This window comes from Cibotium barometz, chromosome 51 (genome assembly GCF_041138505.1).
Source record: "Cibotium barometz isolate CiBa-2024 chromosome 51, ASM4113850v1, whole genome shotgun sequence".
NCBI lineage: Eukaryota > Viridiplantae > Streptophyta > Polypodiopsida > Cyatheales > Cibotiaceae > Cibotium > Cibotium barometz.
The window spans coordinates 36,320,903-36,341,176 of NC_141096.1; the positions used below are offsets into that span (position 1 = coordinate 36,320,903).

Below are 20,274 nucleotides of genomic sequence, written 5' to 3' on the forward strand. Positions count from 1 at the left end.
ATCAAGAATCAGCACGTACCTGCACCAGAAGAAGCCCACCCTAGTGGTTAGCTGAACGAAGCTCCGTGACGTGGAAGGCTCTGTACGGGGGAGGTAGACCCGTACGTACAAGGGCGGACCGAAGAGGTACGGGCTTACAGGGGAGGGTACACTCAGCGCACACACTACAATATCTACCAATTAGAGCGCGACACACACGCGCCACGTGGGCAGTGGACGCCTTTTCTTGAAATTTAAAAAACAATAAATCCTTTCAATTTCCAAAATTCCTTTTTGCGTGTTTGAGCAAACGGCTGGATTTTTTTAATAGGCAAATTTTGTTTTTTCTCAGTTTAGAAATATTGGGAGTCAAAATAAAATATTTCCCCCCAATCATGATGTTTTAACGGTGGAGGCAGGAGCTCGTGGAGCGAAGGTGGGGGGGGAGGGAAGACCTGTCTGCCTGCCTCCGGCTTCCCTGTCTTCTTCTTCAGCCAGGCCAGGCTGACAACAAAATCTGTGGCGCAGCACGGGAGGCTTAGCTCTCTGCAAGCATTAGAAGGCAAACGCCGTCTCTTTGCAAGCATCAGACAGCAAAAGCGGTGGCGCAGTTGAAGACGGTGGCGTCAAAATGAAGCTCTCCCACCCGCCGCACAGCAACTCCACCAGCATTCTCGACATCCTGCACGACCACGTCCTCCTCAACATCCTTCAGAGGCTCACAGACCACTCTGATCGCCAGTCTTGGAGCCTCTCCTGCAAACATTTCCTTCTTCTAGAGGCCTCCTGCATAACCCGCCTCTCCCTCCTCAGAATACATCCCCTTCTCTCCCTCACCCGCCGTTACCCCAACCTCCAACACCTCAACCTCTCATCCTGCACCTTCCTCTCGGACAGAAATCTCCAGTCCGTCGCTCAAACTGCCGGAAAGCGCCTCCTTTCCCTTAATCTGGCCAAAGTCCGCACCTTCACAAATCTTGGCCTTGTCGTTCTCGCCCAAAAATGCGTCTCTTTGCTGGATCTTGACCTCAGCCAGTGTTCTCAAGTAAAGGATTTGGGGATCATGGCAATAGCTCAGATAAAGACCTTGCAATCTCTCAAGCTCAGCTTTTGCAGTGATGTCACTGACTCTGGTCTTGTCTTCTTGACTTCAAGATGCCAGAAATTGCAGTCTCTCGGCCTTAAATGGTGCCTCGGGATCACGGATGTCGCTCTCGTCGCCATAGGAGCTCACTGTCTCGAGCTTTGCGAACTTGATCTGTCTTACACAGAGGTGAGAACTAGATCTCCTGTTTTATTGTAGTGTGCTTGTAAGGCAGCATTTGGAAGATGAATGGCACACACACGAGAGAGAGAGTGAGAGATGGGGTTGCTCCCCGCTCCTCTTTCCACCCCCCCCCCCCCCCCCCCAACACACACACACACAGGCTTATCTACGGACTGCAATTAGCAGATTTGAGTGCGTATGAAGCATCGCTCTGCCAAGCATACTGTCAATGCGATTAAAAATGAGAGGCAATAAAAAATATTCACTTCTAGAATGTCTCGGATGAAACATCAACAGATCTGTCAAGGCTCTTACAGCAAACACTAACCATAGCGTACTCAGACTTCAATCTCCAATGTGGACAAGAAGACGATGAGTTCTCAAAATCACAAAACTGTAGTCCAGCGTAGTTTGTTTCTCCTCCCATCCATATACATGTCAATGACCTTTGGGTATCCAGTCGGCCGCATCATATTCATGTGGCCCTTATATTCTTTTGGTCATATGTGCTACACACTACTGAGTCTCTCGCCAGGCATATGGCCATCACTCAAGGGGCTGATGCTCCAATTGGTGGGGTTGTAACATTCTCATCCCCTTTCTGTAAACATCATCTTAAAGGACAATCATGGGTAAAGCTGTGGAAACTGATACTCCATTTCCCAAGGTTGCGAAGACCACTGTCTCAGCAAGACCTCTCAATGGCAGGGAAGCCCCAGTAGGTACATGCCTAGGCATCTCTGATCCTCTTACTGCATAGCCCGTGAGAGGGCCAAATCTGTTACATACCCTGTAAAGTTGGAAACCTAGAGGGTTTGCTAGTGTGTGTGAGAGGACCAAATCTGTTACATATCCTGTGAAGTAGGGAACCTAGAGGGCTCACTAGTGTGTGGATGTATGGCTGTCTTGAAGTAGGGAACCTAGAGGGCTCACTAGTGTGTGGATGTGTGGCTAGACAGCCACACATCCACACCCTCAAGGTTCCCTAGTTTTACAGGATATGTAACAAAATCCAAGATAGTGGAACCTGAAGTGGTACACCTTGATGAATGAAGAGGCTAACCTATATATATGTTGAGGGACTGCTGGTCAGCTAGCCTAAAGGCTGTCGGCCAGCAGCAAAGACACAAAAATCCTAAATAAAACCAATAAAAACCCAATAAATTCTCTGTTTAGGGCTGGAAAAAAGCTGTTTTCACACACCTCCTCGCAAGCCAAAAAGGGAACTATGAGAGATGATGATGGATGCCAAGGTCCCACACTGACACATTGACAGAAGGAATGTATCCCCTTTGGAAACAAAATTTGATAAAGTCAAAGAGGGCGATCGTGATGGCAAAGGTGGTGAAGATGAGTTGATGTAGATGGGTGGACTTGAATGGGGCTCTCCTCTGAGTAAGAAGTCCCATTCCCTCTGTGGTCCATATCAGAGTTTGGAGAATCAACTTGTGGTGAGAAGAATTGGTCCTCCGAGAGTGCGGGTAGACGATCCGTGCTATGTGCTCTCGAGGTTCTCAATCCCTTTGCTCACGATAGCTCTAGTACCATGTGGACGAAAGGACTAGATGTACGGGAGATCTGAGCAAAACAACACAGCATGAAATAAGTGAGTGAATCTATATATAATGGTGAATGAACATATGTACAAGAGCCATAGTAGTTGGGAAACGTATTTCCTATAGGGAAGGAAACGTGGAAATGTTTCCTTGTAGGAAACATGTTTTTTTCAAGCAAATTTTTTGACTTTTTTTTTGCCCCAAATCTAATGTTGAAATCTGTGCGACTCTTGATAAAGTTTTTTTTTGGTTTCCTTGTGCCGCTTTCCCTCATCAAGGCTAATTTATTTTGTATTGTTTATGGACATTGGGCCATGACTGTTGATTCATCATGATTCATGTGACATGAACACTTCAAACTTATAAGTTTTAACCTATGTAGTGTCATGTATGGTTTTTTTTTGTGTGGCATGGAATGATGGATGATTGGATCATGGATCATGGATAGTGGACCATGGTCTTTGAATCACGATCATTTGACATTGATGATGGATAGGGTATATATATTTGAAATTTTGTACATGCAAAAATCTATAGGTAGGAAACTTGCAGGAAACTTTGGGCTGGTTTTACGAAACCCGTTTAAAATGCGTTTCAAACTTTAAGGAAACCCGTTTCAAACAATCCCCTAACTACTATGACAAGAGCCCCTTGAAAGACCAGTGCAAGTGTAGAAGCAAAGATGATGTCAGAGCTGAAGCACGGTCGATGATGAAGGCTTGTGTTGATGTGAGGCAAAGCACTCTGAGAGGTGGTTAGTGTCGAAGGCTTGCGTCGGTGGATGCAAAGGTACTCCGAGGTGGTAGTCGCAGCTGTCACCATTTGGTCCATCTCCATTTCTGGAGCCACTTCTGTGGAACTATCGCTCCATAGAGCGGCCAGATTTGTGCCATGTTCACATGGGGCCAAGCCAGTGTCCCATGTGAAAGCGCCAGTTTTATGGTGTCACATGGACGGGAGCCAGATCAGTGCCACCTGTGTGCGAGCAGTGTTGCGTCACATGGACGGGAACCAATTTCGTGTCACCTGTATGTGATTTGCTTCGTGCTGTATGGACGGGAGCTTGTTGGTGCCACCCCTTTATGGCCAGGATGGTGTCTTACCTATGGAACTGTCACTCCATAGGAAGACTAGGACATATTTATTTATATTTGTCGCGCCAGTTTTGTGCCCGACAGGAACCTCTTATACAAGTTTCATGGAAGGGAGATTTCGTCCATTATTTGTATACATGCATTTATGCCTGCATGCATAAATTTGTTTTTTGCATGACTTGTTTGCGTGTGTCTGCCTGTTATGCCGTGTCAGTACACTGGACGGGGACGCCCCCAGTGTATCGTGGAATGCTGTTTGCTGACTTGGTGGTGTGGCATGTAAACAAGTGGTAAGTATTTTCATTTTGGCATTTTTAAAAGATAACATCCATAAACTATGGTTAACTTTAATGTTTATAAGCTAATGTGTTCACACACATTTTAAAAAGGGACTGGACATCTTTTTTTGATAATGCCCATAGTATTAAATTGGTTTTAAGGCTTTATAACCTTTTTAAAAAAAGCCTTGCATGGGACTCTTTTTGGAAATTTTCCACGTGTGAGGTTGGTGGTTTTCTCTCTCCCCTTCACTCCTAGTACTGGCCGGCTGCCTCGTACCTATATACGTGTTGTACCCACCTAAGGCTTGCTGAATTGCACCCGTCTTACAACCATGCTATACTCGCTTTGCAGCCGTGTTGTATTCGCCTTACAGCCTTGCTGTACCCGCTTTGCAGCCATGTTGTACTCGCCACATAGCTCTACTGTACCTGGTTTACCACTGCTGTATTGCACACGCCTGCAAAAATGCAACTATGGCTGTTGCTCTTAAACCTGCCGGTTACTGAACACCTATATCCAGTCCTGTTGTTGGCCATTACATTAACATCATTTGGTGTACCTGCTGTCCTTGATGTACCTGATTGTACGTGCTTGTTGAACCCACTGTACCAGCTGTACAAATAGTACCTGTTGTACCTACACGTGAAGCATTTAATGTATCTGTTGTACTTGTTGCAAGTGTAGTACCTGCATAGTACTTGGTTAGTTGTACCTGCACACGTGAAGCATTTAATGTACCTACTGAACTTATTGCAAGTGCAGAACCTGAATACTATCTGGTTGTACCTGATGTGCTTGATTGTATCCGCTACAAATTGTACCTGTTGTACCTGGATTGTACTCACCGTACCAGGTGTCCTCATGTTTTCTCATTTGTGTAATTTTGAAATTTGTTAATTTAAATTCAGAGAATTCTTTAAGTTGTGTAGTGCAAGAGCAAAGCATGTATATGCTGACCATGCTCAGGAATGTTCTTCCTGGTGTGGTCAGTATATTTCCTTGTGTGGTGTTGTTAACCACGCTCTTAGAGCTTCTGAGAGCCAGTGAAGGCTTGACTCACCTGATCTCAAAACTCCGTGTCTCCTCTTGAGAGAGAGAGACCATGGGGTTCTGATACCAATGTGACCGCTCTCTATAGGAGGCCTATAGATCAGAAGCCAATATACACATATTTAGAACACTTAATTTAACTGTTATTAAACAATGGAAACAATATCAACAACACAAATACTGGAAATACTGAAAATACAAATGACACCAACACTGGGGCCGGAAAGGACCGGCCCCCCTCTCAATACTTTTTTGTATTTCTTGGAGTATTTATATTTGTACAAGTGTCAGGGGCCTGACAGGCCAGATTTCTCCACAAGGGAGTGAAAACAACCAAATAAAACTGGTTCAAGTCGATGAAGAGGTGTTGGTCGGAGTAGTCTCAAATCCCATGCTCATTCCCACCTTCACTGGGTGGACACCTACCTTTCACTGGTCTTCCGGGACCATGCACCAATAGGCACGCCCATACTAACACAGGCCAAGGAGTACACCGGGGAGAGAGCATGACCTGGTTCTCCCCAATGAGCTTTGCTCCCAAATTCCCCAAAGCAAGCACGCACACTTAATTCAATGGAGAGCCAGGGCAACCCATTGGAAGTGCCGAATTCGAGGGGCCAATCAAGTACTTTACGGGATTCCGATGCATTGCATGGAAGGCATAAGCCTCTTGAGAGAGTCTATGACAGTGCATACATGGGACAGCCATCACGTGGTAAAGAACCCATGCATGAGGAAGAGCCCAATGCATTGAGGGCTGAGTTGGAGCACATGAAGAGGCTCTTGCATGCATATGAGCAAGAGCTGAAATTCTTGCATGAAGATCTCATGTACAAAGTGTCATAGAAGCCAAGAAAGCTGATGCTATGGTGGACATGACTTTTGAGTCTATGGCTCGAGAAGTGGGTAAGAAGCCAAGGGAACTGGCACTCTCTTATCTTATCTACAAGGGTGACCTTAAAGAGGGAGAGGATGGACAGCTTATGTTCAAGAATCCACCCCGTTTGCAGCATGGAGACCCAGCCACTCAAAGGTTGAAATCATACTTGCATAAAGAAGAAGTTTCGGTCCGCCATGCATCCACTCCTTAGGACACGGGAGGAAACAGATTTATGCATGCTCAAGGCCATTTGGATTCCAAGAATGTACATCATGGGGACAATGGTCGGCATGCAAGCGGAAAGACTTTACCTATTGAGTTGTCTCGTGGTGAGACATTGCATCATTTGGAGAGGTCACATGCATCGGGGCCACAGATTCATAATGCACATGCCACCGTGCCTTTTGAAACATCTTTGGTTGCCCATGAAGCCCATGCAGAGAAAGCTGCCCCGTTGGATAAGGAGAGGAGAAAAAGAGAAGAACATGTACCACATCCCAAGAAGCTCAAGGAGTTCAAGGTAGGGGACAAGTCCGTGAAATTTGATGCCTTTCATGGAGAGTATGATGCCTTTAAGGTGCTAGCTTTTGTGGCTTAGTGATGAGGACTTCACTGAGAAGTCCAAAATTCGTCATGCAAGCATGTTCTTGAAGGGGACAGCTGCCCATTGGTGGATCACTGAAAAGACCGCCAAAGATTCCATTTGCACTTGGAAAGAGTTTAAGGACAGATTTTATGCCCAATTCTTGCCTCCTAATGTGGAGCAAACTCTCACCCAAAAGTGGGATAGACTTGAGCAAAAAGATAATGAAAGTGTGCAACAATATGTTAATAAGTTTTGGAAAGTGTTACTTGAGGTAACTCCCTTTATGCAACTCTCCAAGGATGAAAGAAAGAGAAAGTTTCGTTCCGGATTGCAACCAGCTTATCGTTCGGGCATTGAACTGCACCCGAAACACACTCTACAACAGCTTATAGCATCTGCTCTTGCTACGGAGCAATTGGTGCTCAAAATCAAGCAAGATCAAGGTGGTTCCAAGGGCAATGAGAAGGCTGTCCCAAACCTGCAAAAAGGTAAACAACCACCTAAAAAGAGCTTCCGGGATGTCCAGAAAGAAGGTAAAGTTGAAAATACCTCATCCAAGGATCATGGGCCAAAGAAGAACAAATTTGGCTTGATCCCCGAGCAAAGGAAGCAATATGCAAAAGAGGAGAAATGCTTTTCTTGTGGTAGCAAAGAGCATATGTTTAGACAATGCCCCAATCGCAAACCAAAGCATGAGGACAAGCAACCCAAGGCAAATGTGCATGTAGTTTTCGATGTGCAGGGAAACACAAAGCATGATGGAAAAGAGAGGATGGTATGCAAAGCATGGGGTCAAATCAAGGATCAACCCGCTCTATTTATGTTTGATGATTGTGCAACAGATAACTTCATCTCTATTCAGATGGCAGTCGCCTTGGGTATTGAGGTTGAGGACATGGGGGGCCTCAAATTGAAGCAGAGCTGCCTTTGTTGGTAAAGAGGTGTAGGTTACCCCACTTATTTGGTAAGTTGCGCATACATATTCAGGGTTATCTTGATCATGAGCATTTCTTGGTTGCCCCACTTAATGGATGCGATGTATTGCTTGGCAAGCCATGGCATCATAGGCTTGAGCCTCGCAAAGAGTACAAGACAAACAGGATTTCCTTTATGCATAGAGGCCGCATGCATGTTATTGATGCTGGCAAGGAAGGGGATTCTGTCCCAGTTGTATCTCACATCCAGATTAATAAAGCAATGTAAAAGAGTCTTTCTGTGTACTTGGTTCTTGTTCGTGATAGCATTGAACCAAGTCATGAAAATGTGGATGTTTTGACTCAGGATAGGCTGAATTTTCTTCATGCATACAAAGATTGCTTTATTGATGCATTGCCTAGTGAACTACCTCCTCAAAGGCCCGAGGATCATCATAGATCTTGTGCCAGGTAGTTCTCCACCTAACAAACCCGCATATCGTATGAGTGCCGCACAACAAGAAGAGATCATGAAGCAGGTTAATGAGCTTTTGGAGAAAGGTTTGGTTCAGCCAAGTTTCTCACCTTATTGTTCTCCCGTGCTTCTTGTTCAAAAGAAAGATGGGTCATTCTGCATGTGTGTGGATTATGGAGCTCTAAATAAACTTACTATCAAGAATACATTTCCAATCCCGCGTATTGATGACATTTTGGATAAGCTTGATGGCTCGGCTTGTTTCAGCCGTATTGATTTGAAGAGTGGTTATCACCAGATACAAGTGGTGCCACAAGATGTCCACAAAACTGCATTTAGGACAGCTTTTGGATTGTATGAATTTTTGGTGATGCCTTTTGGTCTCACCAATGCCCCAGCCACATTCAATCATATTATGGATAGGATATTCCGATCCCATCGAAAATTCACAAGTGTATTCTTTGATGACATCTTGGTTTTCTCCAAGAATGAGCAGGAGCATAGGACTCATTTGGCCACAGTGTTTGAAGAGTTGCGGAAGCATAAACTCTTCATTAATGCCAAGAAAAGTGAGTTCTTTCTTTCAGAGATACACTATTTGGGTCACATTGTATCCAAGGATAGTGTAAGAATGGATCCTGCCAAGATTGAAACCATTTGGAATTGGCTAGAGTTGCAAAATGTACATCAAGTACGTAGTTTTCTGGGCTTATGTTCATGTTACAGGCATTTTGCTATGATTGCCACCCCTCTACATGATCTCACGAAGAAGAAAGCCACTTTTAAATGGACCCCAAAGAAGTAGGATGTCTTCTTGCAACTCAAGAATGTTATCATATGTGGACCCGAATTGATTGTTCCGGACTTGCAAAGGTCATTCATAGTGGAATGTGATGCTCGTGGCGATTGTCTAGGGACTGTCCTAAATCAAGAAGGTCATGCAGTTGCATATGAGAGCCGTTGATTGCATGATGCCGAGCTTCATATGGATATCCATGAGAAAGAGCTCTTGGCTGTAATTCATGCCTTAAAGATATGGAAACATTATCTTCTTGGGACTGAATTTGTAGTAAAGACAGATCATCAAAGCTTGAGATACTTTCTATCTCAAATAAAGCTTTCGGAGAAGCAAATGAGAATGGCAAACTTTCTTTCCATGTTTCATTTTCAGATTGCACATACTCCAGGAAAGAAAACCATTAAAGTTGATCATATGGTGAAGCTTTTTCTTGCTAGCATCTTCAAGCATCATGGTATGCTTAAGTCCATTGTTGGGGATAGAGATCCCAGGATTACGAGCCTCTTCTAGAGGGCTTTATTTGATAACATGGGCACTAAACTTGAGTTTTCATCAGCTTATGAACCCCAAACGGATGGCCAAAGTGAAGCTGCAAATTCAGCCATGTTGGATTTGTTGACGTGTTGTGTGGCAGATCAAAAGACTGCATGGGAGAAGTATCTTCCACTTGTAGAGTTTGCCTACAACAACACAGTTCATGCCTCCACGAGAAAGGCCCCGTTTGAGATCATTTATGGCAGAGTGATCTTGCCACCCATCCTTCGTACAAAGGATGAGATTTTTGCAGTCGATGAGTATGTGCATGACTTGGATGTAGCCTTTGCTTAGGTGCGGACAGCCATTGCAAGGTCACAAGATAAGCATAGAAGAGACATGCAAGTCAAGGAAGGTGATTGGGTATTGCTAAAATTTGAGAAAGCTAGGCTTCGGAAGAGGCCGGGACGAGAGGGATCATATCCAAAGCTTTCTACTCGATATTATGGACCCTTCAAAGTGATTGACAAGATCAATGAAGTGTCCTTCAGGCTTGCTTTACCCAACCATTGGAAGATTCACAATGCTTTTCATGTGAGTCTTTTGTGGAAGTATGTGGGGCCAGATCCAAAGAAGCCTGTCTCACAGAAGATCCACCAGAAGTTGATGAGCTTGAGGAGATCCTTCAGCGAGAGCAGATTGTATTTCACAAGAAGAGAAAGTTACCACATGGGAAGCTTTCTAGGAGATACCTTGGGAAATTTAAAAATTATTTACCAATTGATGCAAAGTGGGTAGATGAGGATTATTTTACTGACTATCCTCAGCTTCTAGAGGCATATCTTGAGGCTTTTCAGTTGAGGTCAACTGTTTAGAAGCCCGGGGGGATGTCACAATTTGGTCCATCTCCATTTGTGGAGCCACTTCTATGGGACTGTCACTCCATAGAGCGGCCAGATTTATGCCATGTTCACATGGGGCCAGGCTAGTGTCCCATGTGAAAGGGCCAGTTTTATGGTGTCACATGGACGGGAGCCAGATTAGTGCCACCCGTGTGCGACGAGTGCTGCGTCACATGGATGGGAACTAGTTTCGTGTCACCCGTGTGTGATTTGCTTCGTGCTGTATGGACGGGAGCCTGTTGGTGTCACCCGTGTATGGCTAGGATGGTGTCTTACCTACGGGACCACCACTCCATAGGAAGACCAGTACATATTTATTTATATTTGTCACGCCAATTTTGTGCCCGACAGGAACCTCTTGTACAAGTTTCATGGAATGTTGTTTGCTGACTTGGTGGTGTGGCGTGTGAACAGGTGGTAAGTATTTTCATTTTGGCCTTTTTAAAAGATAACATCCATAAACTATGGTTAACTTTAATGTTTATAAGCTAATGTGTTGACACACATTTTAAAAAGGGGCTGGACACCTTCTTTTGATGGTGCCCATAGTATTAAATTGGTTTTAAGGCTTTATAACCTTTTTTTAAAAAAAAGCCTTGCATAGGACTCTTTTTGGAAATTTTCCATGTGAGGTTGGTGGTTTTCTCTCTCCTTCATTCTTGGTATTGGCCGGCTGCCTCGTACCTGTACGTGTTGTACCCGCCTAAGGCTTGCTAAATTCCACCCGCCTTACAACCATACTGTACCCGCTTTGCAGCCCTACTGTACCCGCCTACAACCGTACTGTACACGTTTTGCAGCCGTGTTGTACCCGCCTTACAGCTATGCTGTATCCGCTTTGCAGCCATGTTGTACCCACCACACAGCTCTACTGTACCTGCTTTACCACTGCTGTATTGCACCCGCCTGCAAAAATGCAACTGTGGCTGTTGCTCTTGAACCTGCCGGGGCTGCTGCATCAACACCTATATCCAGCCCTGTTGTTGGCCTTTACATTAACATCATTTGGTGTACCTGTTGTCCCTGATGTACCTGCTTGCTGAACCCACTGTACCAGTTATACAAACAGTATCTGTTGTACCTGCACGTGTGAAGCATTTAATGTATCTGTTGTACATGTTGCAAGTACAGTACTTGCATAGTACTTGGTTGGTTGTACCTACACACGTGTAAAGCATTTAATGTAGCTGCTAAACCTGTTGCAAGTACAGAACCTGAATACTATCTGGCTGTACTTGATGTGCTTGATTGTACCCGCTACAAATTGTACCTGTTGTACTTGGATTGTACTCACCGTACCAGGTGTCCTCATGTTTTCTCATTTGTGTGATTCTGAAATTTGTTAATTTAAATTCAGAGAATTCTTTAAGTTGTGTAGTGCAAGAGCAAAGCATATATATGCTGACCATGCTTAGGAATGTTCTTCCTAGTGTGGTCAGTATATTTCCCTGTGTGGTGTTGTTAACCACGCTCGCTTCTGAGAGCCAGTAAAGGTTTGACTCACCAGGGAATTTGGGAGCAAAGCTTATGGGGAGAACCAGGTCATGCTCCCTCCGCGGTGTACCCCTCGGCCTGCGTTAGTACGGGCATGCTTGTTGGTGCACGATCTTGGAAGACCAGTGAAAGGCAGATGTCCACCCAGTGAAGGTGGGAATGAGCCTGTGGTTTGGGGCTACTCCGAGGTTTGGGGCTACTCCGACCAACATCTCTTCATCAACTTGAACCAGTTTTATTAGGTTGTTTTCATTCCCTTGTGGAGAAATCTTGCCTGTCAGGCCCATGACACTTATACAAATATAAATACTCCAAGAAATACAAAAAAGTATTGAGGGGGGGTCGGTCCTTTCCGGCCCCAATGCTGGTGTCATTTGTATTTCCAGTATTTCCAGTATTTGTGTTGCTGATATTGTTTCCATTGTTTAATAACAGTTAAATTAAATGTTCTAAATATATATATACTGTCTTCCGATCCGTAGGCCTCGTATAGGGAGCGGTCACAGCAGCAGAAGATGAGGTGATGTAGGCTCTGGTGACAAGGGTGTTGCGGCACCTGAGGTGGTAGATGAAGAGCAAAGAGGGCTGACGTCAAGAGTGGTGTAGTGGTCAAAGTTGCATTCCGTACTAATCCGTATAGTTCGTACAGCATGGATCCGTACGTTCCATACGATGTACGGATCAGATGACGTGGATTTTTTTAATTTTTATTTTGTCTCCAAACGGGTCGCTTTCATGTGCGATAGAATTCCATATCAGATGACGTGGATTTTTTATTTTTTTATTTTTTTATTATTATTTTTTTGTCTCCAAACGGGTTGCTTTCATGTGCCATATCGCTTATTTTTCATTTCGCCTCTTTTTGTGTGCTGTCGCCGCGTATCTCGTGACCCGTACTTGTGTATTGCTACCGTCGCTTGCTGCTGTCATACTCGTACTTGTTGCAGGCTGCAGTCGGGTTCCTTGCCCCAAGGTGCAACCATGGCTGAGGGCTCTCTCTCTCTCTCTCTCTCCACATGTCACACATTTCTTCTCTCTCTCTCTCTCTCTCTCTCTCTCTATCTCATCATTCATGACACACTCACGCATTTCCTCTCTCTCTCTCTCTCTCTCGCTCTCTCTCCCTCTCTCTCTCTCTACACGTCACATACACGTTACGTTTTTTCTCTACCTCTCTCTCTCTCTTTCTCTCTCTCTTAACCCTTAATTCAACTAATTCTATCTTTAATTAAATTAATTTTAATTTTTTATACCCTTAATTAAACTAGTTATCCCTAATTAAAATCTTCCTAATTTAAACTCATTTTTTTAAATTTTTGCCATTTCATGATTCATTTTAAAAAATTCAGCTCCTTGAATATCTCTAATTAAATCCCCAATTTAAATCTCCCTAATTTAAATCCTTTTTTTAAATTTCTTTCAATTTCATGATTGATTTTCAAAAATTAAATCCCTCTAATTTTATGTATTTTTTTCAATTTTCTTACTCTCTATTTTTGAAAATTTATCCGCTAATGTGGTTTCTACTATTGATTTTTGTAAATTTCAACTTGTCCAAGATACCTAAGGCACCGAATCCTTACTGGGCTGCACACACCATCATCCTTTATAGCACATCATCAGCAGGTTCATGCACCCGTCATTGAAAGTGCCGTTATTTTTTCTTGCAAGAGTCTAGGTTGATCACGCGGGTTATCCACCACATGTCAAAGATGGGGAGCAAGGAAATTGGTAGGTACCAAAGCATTCCACAAGAGATAGTTGATGCTATTATAAGGGAGAACCCCAAGGAGTTTCCACATGGCAGAGAGATTCGTAGCACTATCGTTGATGACGATATGTTGTTGGATCCTTTACCTACAGATGCAGCACCTAGCAGGAAGGGTTTTTGAGGATGAGGAAGTGCCTGCTTCTTTTGCACCTATTGGGTAGCCTTCTAGGCAATGCAACATTATAAGGGAAACCCCAAGAAGTTTCCACATGGCAGAGAGATTCGTAGCACTATCGTTGATGACGATGTGTTGTTGGATGCTTTGCCTATAGATGTAGTACCTAGCAGGAAGAGAGCTAGGGTTTCTGAGGATGAGGAAGTGCCTGCTTCTTTTGCACCTATTGGGCAGCCTTCTAGGCAACGCAACATTGATTCTTCCTTGCACTTCATGTCATGGATCAAGGAGAGACAACGTAGGGTAGAGATTGAGATAGAGCGCACTCATTGAGTGCAATATCTCTTTCAATGTGCTACGCACGGACCAGTGGAAGAGGATGATTGCCATGTTGCAGCTGTAGGCAGCGTGGATGGGTGGGTGGACACGTTTAGAGTATAAGTTACAACAAGATGATGACCACCATGTTGGAGGAAGAGAAGGAGAGGATTGAGACTTCTCTCCATCTATCAAAGAAGGTTGGAAGAAGTTTGGTTGCATCATCATTTCAGATGGTTGGAGTGACACGAGGCGGTGCCACATAATAAATATCTTGGTCTCTTCATGTCTTGGCACCTATTTTTTGCGTGCAGTTGATACAGGCAAGGCAAGGGAGCAGATCACAGCTGATTTTATCTACCACCACATTCGTCAGGCTATTGTGGAGATGGGGTTAGAGAATGTGGTGCAAGTGGTAACAGAGAATGATTTTAACTGCAAGAGGATGGATGAGCTGATTGAGGAAGAGTTTCCAAGCATTGTGTGGACTCCTTGTGTTGCACACTCCTTGGATCTTCTTATGGAAGGTATTGGGAGCTTGAGTTGGGTGAAGCCTATCATCGAGGATGCAACACGTAAGCATCAAGCATGGGCTATTTTTCGCTCCCATAGTGTGAAAAAGATATCATACGATCCTCCAAGAGCAAATTAGCTTATATGTATTTAGTCTTGGAGTGTTTGTATGATGTTCGAGATGCTCTTCGGCGATCAGTGGTTGATGCACCTTGGAGGCAAATGCATAATACAAATCATGAAGCCACAAGGGCCATCTAAAGAAAGGTGTTAGATGAGAAGTTCTAGACAGAAACACATAACCTCACCATAGTCTTGAAACCCCTCTTTATCCTCTTGCGCGTCACAGATATGGAGGGGTCTACCATGGGAATACTCTATCATCTTTTCCACAAGATGAAGAGAGAGCTTGCAGCATGTACAATCATCTCCAGATCCACAGGTGAACACTAAATATTGAATTGTAAATGGCAATGACTATTTAATATTTAGTATTTATAAATTACTCTTCGTAGTATGTACTTATGGTTGTTGGCATTCATAGGGTGGATGAGATTATGCGCCTTGTAGAGAGGAGATGGGATTGGATGTGTCGTCCAATTCATAGTATGGCAGCACTGGTGCATCCTCTCTATAAGAGTGCAGATTTTTTCATGGACACCACGCTTCTATCCATGAGAGATCAATACATGAGTCATGTACTGACCAATGAGCAACAGGTACACATTGATCAAGAGATGATAGAATACTCTAATAACCATTGATAGACGAGTCACTCGAGCTCGGTCTCGAGCTCTCACGACCAGCTCCCTCACTTCTTCAGCTTCGCAGAGTTGTCCTTTCACCTCTAGAGGCACCAGTGTGTATACTCGTGGTGCACATTCTAGAGAAAGAGCTGCCACAACGATCAGTAGAGGTGGTCCAAAGCATCAAATGCAGACTCTTCCTCCAGAGGAGATACTTGGGACCTCTACCATTGTTGAGGAGATATCGAGTATTAATGTACCACGTGATGTGGGAGAGCGGGAGCCACTATATGATTTTGATAGGAATCTCCTCACAGATGGAGACTACTCATCATCCTCATCTTCAGACTTGGATGATGATGAGTGAGAGCCGGCCATATGGCTATTGGTGTTTGTACTTAGTAGTATTATGTACTAGGATTTCAGCTTCAGCAGGACTTCATGTTGTATGCAGTGTAGTTCATTTGACATTTATATAGCATCATGTTTGTATTTCAATTGTTTTTGTGCATCTTTGTGTACTAGTGTTGCTAAATTATGAATGATTTATAATATGTGTTTTTTTTTTTTACACATTCACCTTGAGAAAAAAATTCCAAATGCTAAAAAAAAAAATAGAAATCTTGCTTTAAGAAGATCTCAAATGCCCGCAATACTTCGTAACTTTCGTGTCCACTCAGTATTCGGTTGCTGAGAGACCTAAAAAATATGGCAAGGTAGACTAGTAGTGTACACTTGATTGGTAGGATCAGAGAATCTTGCTACATCACTTGGGGATCCCTGGTATAGGTAGGCTAGACAGTCAGATCCTCAAGTTATGTACAAGGGAGAAGATTTGGACATGGCCATTTTGATCTAGAGAGGAGTCCCCAAACCTATCACCCTAGATGCACTGCTCGTATTTGTGCAAGGATGGTCCCTTAGTCATTAATGCTACATTGGGAGACGTTTGGTATTGCATTACCCATGCACGTTCTTTTTTGGAGACAATTGGGAGATCCAACTGGGAGAGACACATCTCCATGTTTTGGTTCCTCAAGCACTGTATAGACCCTTCCCCGTATCCGAAAATTTCATATCGTACCAAAAATTCCCGTACGCTATCGTATCTACAGTATCGTATTTTCGTACCGTGATAACTATGTGCGTACCTGAGGGGTGGTGAAGAGCAGAGAGGGCTGCCATCCCGAGTGGTGTCGATGGTGAAGATAAGCAGAGAGTGGGCTGCCATCCCGATGGTGTAATGCAGTAGAGAGTGGGCTGCTATCCCGATGGTGAGAGCTGAGGAAAAACGCATAAGTGCTCTATGTAGCAGAGAGGGCTGTTGTCCCATGAGCTGAAGATAAACGTTGATATGCTCTACTGTAGCAGAGAGGGCTGCTGTCCCATGATCAGACATGTTACGCTGATGTAATCCACGTAGCAGAGAGGGCTGCAGTCTCCTGGAGTCTCATGAACAAATATGTAACGCTGATGTTCTGAATGTAGCAGAGATGGCTGCTGTCCCACGGTGTGGCCTGTAGCAGAGAGTGGGCTGCTGTCCCAAGTTTTGGCCAGTAGTAAAACGCTGATGTGCTGAGGCTGACAAGCGATGAAGATAATGCAGGCATGGTGTATGCGCCGACAGGCAGCAGCAGCAGCAGCAACAGCAACAGCAGATGGTACCGGATATGGTCAAGAAATGGTACACCTTGATGAATGATGAGGCTAACCTATATATATGGTGAGGGACTGCTAGTCGGCCAGCCTAAAGGCTGTTGGCCAGCAGCAAAGACACAAAAATCCTAAATAAAACCAATAAAAACTCCCTAAAATTTCCTTTTTAGGGCTGGACAAAACAGTAACTTCACATTTTATGTATATGATCGTTTCGGTCCAACGTTTCATTGTCCACCTACCTAGTGTTGAAATATTTTGTTCCAAAATAAATCGTTTCAGCATAGTGAAATGTTCCCTGGTGACCTTGGTATAAAGAAGGCCCTGTTGGGCGTTACCACGTTCAACCTCACTCGAGAGCCAACGGTGGAAGATGGTTTGCATCTAGTGTTTGCATATGGTATATGTCAGTGATGGTTTGAAAGAGGACATGATGAACAAGGGGTTGAAAGCATCATCACCTACAACCTTTCATGATCACTAATGGTAATGCCTACCTCAGCCAATACCTCTGATGACTAAGAGAATATTAGGCCTTTGTGATGGAAGCATGTCATGGCATCGAGAGAGAGAGAGAGAGAGAGAGAGAGAGAGAGAGAGAGTTTTGCATGTGTGTATACACGCATGTCCAAAGGCAGATTAGGTTGACAGAATGTATTGTAACTGTGGCAGATAACGAACACTGGTCTGTCTGCAATATCAAAGCTGAATCATCTTGAGAAGTTGAGTTTGATAGCGTGCAACCGTGTGGATGATGGTGGTCTGGCACATCTCAGGAATGGAAGCAAATCGCTGCAGGTTCTGGAAGCCTTTTAGTATTCTTCATATTTGTGCATTTGTAGTTTACTACTCATGTATGTGTAAAAGAAGATGTGCAGCCACATCACAAATCCTTAAGTAATTTGTGGAAAAAGTAATCAAGTTGTAGCGGTTTAAAAACTAAACATATTGATATGATTATCTCCTTGATCTAATGAGATTTGGGCATGTTACATGCAAATTTAGGCTCGTCTGTGGGTGTTTTGTTCAATGGTTTGTTTGAGAGGGACTGGCCTTTTGCCTATGTTGACAATGCTCCTCTTGCAGACACTGGATGTGTCAAGGTGCCGAAGTGTTAGCCCTACAGGAATTATGGGCTTAGCAAATGGTGCCTTTTCTTTGCAACACATAACACTCTCATACTGTCTCTCGGTAAGTTGCGTGTATAGCAGGCTTCTATAGCAGCTGTGTCTGAGTGGTAAATGTAATCAAATAAGCTTATTGTTGCTGTGTTGTGCAGGTGACAGATGCCATGCTGCATAGCTTTCTTAGGTTCAATGGGCTACAGTCCATCCGATTTGATGGTTGTGATGTGAGTGGTGTCAACTTGGGATTGGTTGGAAAGTGTTGCAAAAACTTGAAAGAGCTGAGCTTAAGCAAGTGCAAGGGGGTTACGGATACTGGCTTATCAGCTACAGTAATGGGCTGCTCTAGTCTTGAGAAGATCGATCTGACATGCTGTCGTGAAGTGACCGATGTAGGGCTGTCTTGCATAGCAACTTGTTGCAAAAGCCTCATCAGCCTTAAGATGGAGCAGTGCTCCAAAGTGTCGGAGCATGGGCTGCATAAACTGGGTGATTCTTGCCATTGCTTGGAAGAGTTGGATTTCACTGACAGCAGCCTGAATGATGCAGGCATGTCTTAATAACCATTGTAATCCTGAGATAACCAACTATCTTATATGCATGTTTCCATGTTAGTCTTGAGGTTGTTTAATGAGGTTCTGATCCATTTGCTGCTCTATTGCTTTGCAGGATTGATGTCAGTGGCCAAATGCCAATCTCTGAGGGCACTTAAGCTGGGATTTTGTGATAGTGTCCATGACAAGGGGCTGTTTTACATTGCATCCAATTGCTCCAACCTAAGAGAGCTGGATATTTATAGGTTTCTTATCAACTCATTAACTTCTCTGCCACTGTTTGCTGTGCTATTGGATGCTTGTAATAATATAGCAGAAGCTTTTGAAACTTGGTTCTTTATTATGCTCTCAAAAGTAATCATGGGGTAAATACTTGCTAGGTCTCTTGAGATCAGTGATACAGGCATTGCTGCAATTTGCAAGGGATGCACCAGATTGAATTCACTCAATTTGTCATACTGCACTAATATCACTGATACCGCTCTCATGGCCGTTGCCCAACTGCGTGATCTGGGTATCTTAGAAATACGTGGATGCACCGGAGTGTCATCTCTTGGACTGATAGCTGTTGCCAAAGGTTGCCAGCGTTTAGTTGAGCTAGACATAAAGCGCTGCACATCTTTGGAAGACTTTGTACCATTTGCATTGGCTCAGGACTGCAAAAATCTTAGACAGGTGACACTTTCAACTAACGTGTAACAAGTTTAAGTCAGTCTGGAATTGGTTTTAAATTGAGTTTACTGACTTAACAGAGACCTTGGCAGATCAACATGTCTTACTGTATGGCAACAGATGAAGGGGTTGTCGCTGTTGCAAAGCTTCACTACATGCAGAACATGAGGCTTATTCATGTGAAGAATGTGAGCATAAGAGGATTCTTTGAACTGCTACTTGCCGGTGAAAGCTTGAAGAAAGTGAAGCTTTTGGGCCACTTGAAAAGCACACTGCCACTGTCGATAATTGAGCTTGTGGAAAAGCGTGGATGCAGGCTCAGATGGATGGAAAAACAGTCATAATCTTTTCTACCATTTATGGTGTCAAGCAAAGCTTGTACTTTATCACAGTTGTTGATTTTGCTTCAGTGAGGATCAAGTACCTAGATGACCAAGGAGTAGACAGTGAGCTTGAGGAACCTGGAATCTCAGTGCTGAAATTTGAAGGCTGCAGTGGGCTTTAAAGCTCATTTTGGCCTTCAAATGAAGCCCACTTTTTAAAATTGGGTATCAAAAAAGAAGACAGAAGTGATTTGTAGAGGACTGTAGGGATTACTGTATTTCAGTATTTTTGGACATCTTTCAAGCTTATATATATAATTATTATTGATCCCAACCCAAAAAAAAAAAAAAAAGGGTTTCAAAAAAGAAGGCCACCCGAGGTAAAATTTTAGGAGTAATGGGGTTTCGCAGTGAATCTTTTGTATTGAAGGCCTTCAATTTTGTAGGTTTTTTGAAGTCCCAAGGCAGAATTTCAGATCTTTGGTTACATTATGGATTTTAATAAAATCCCAATGGTTTAAAAATTTGGCTTTTTTAAAATTGGTTTCCAAACTTAATACTTTTCCAACTTCTTTTTCTTAAAAAAAGTTCATAAATTTCTGCTGTTGGCTTTTTTACTGCCTTAGAAAAATGCCAAGATGGACTGAATTCTTGATTGTAAATCAGTTAAACTGGCCTTGAATTTAGCTAATCTAGCTTTTTGCTCAAAGCCAGATAGATTATACAGGCA

General features: G+C 43.6%; 1 protein-coding gene across 2 annotated transcripts; it reads left to right on the plus strand.

Annotated features, from left to right (window-relative positions):
• Positions 1-307: 307 nt before the first annotated feature.
• Positions 308-20,068, plus strand: LOC147609596 (F-box/LRR-repeat protein 3-like). Of its 2 annotated transcripts, none has more exons than XM_086787413.1 (7): positions 308-1,252; positions 17,544-17,669; positions 17,958-18,062; positions 18,151-18,544; positions 18,665-18,794; positions 18,930-19,224; positions 19,314-20,068. In XM_086787413.1, the coding sequence occupies exons 1-7, from the start codon at positions 611-613 to the stop codon at positions 19,563-19,565; spliced, it is 1,944 nt and encodes a 647-aa protein (XP_086643539.1). In that variant the 5' UTR covers positions 308-610; the 3' UTR covers positions 19,566-20,068. The 2 variants fall into 2 exon arrangements, with proteins under 2 accessions (XP_086643539.1, XP_086643540.1); XM_086787414.1 differs by having other exon boundaries at positions 309-1,252; positions 19,342-19,529.
• The last annotated feature ends 206 nt before the right edge of the window (positions 20,069-20,274 follow it).

Excerpts from the sequence above, each read along its gene's own strand:
- LOC147609596 (XM_086787413.1), top strand. The coding sequence starts at position 611 with ATGAAGCTCTCCCACCCGCCGCACAGCAACTCCACCAGCATTCTCGAC. Across the intron at positions 18,063-18,150 it reads CACTCTCATACTGTCTCTCG|GTGACAGATGCCATGCTGCA; the intron begins GTAAGTTGCGTG and ends TGTGTTGTGCAG. Across the intron at positions 18,795-18,929 it reads AGAGAGCTGGATATTTATAG|GTCTCTTGAGATCAGTGATA; the intron begins GTTTCTTATCAA and ends AATACTTGCTAG.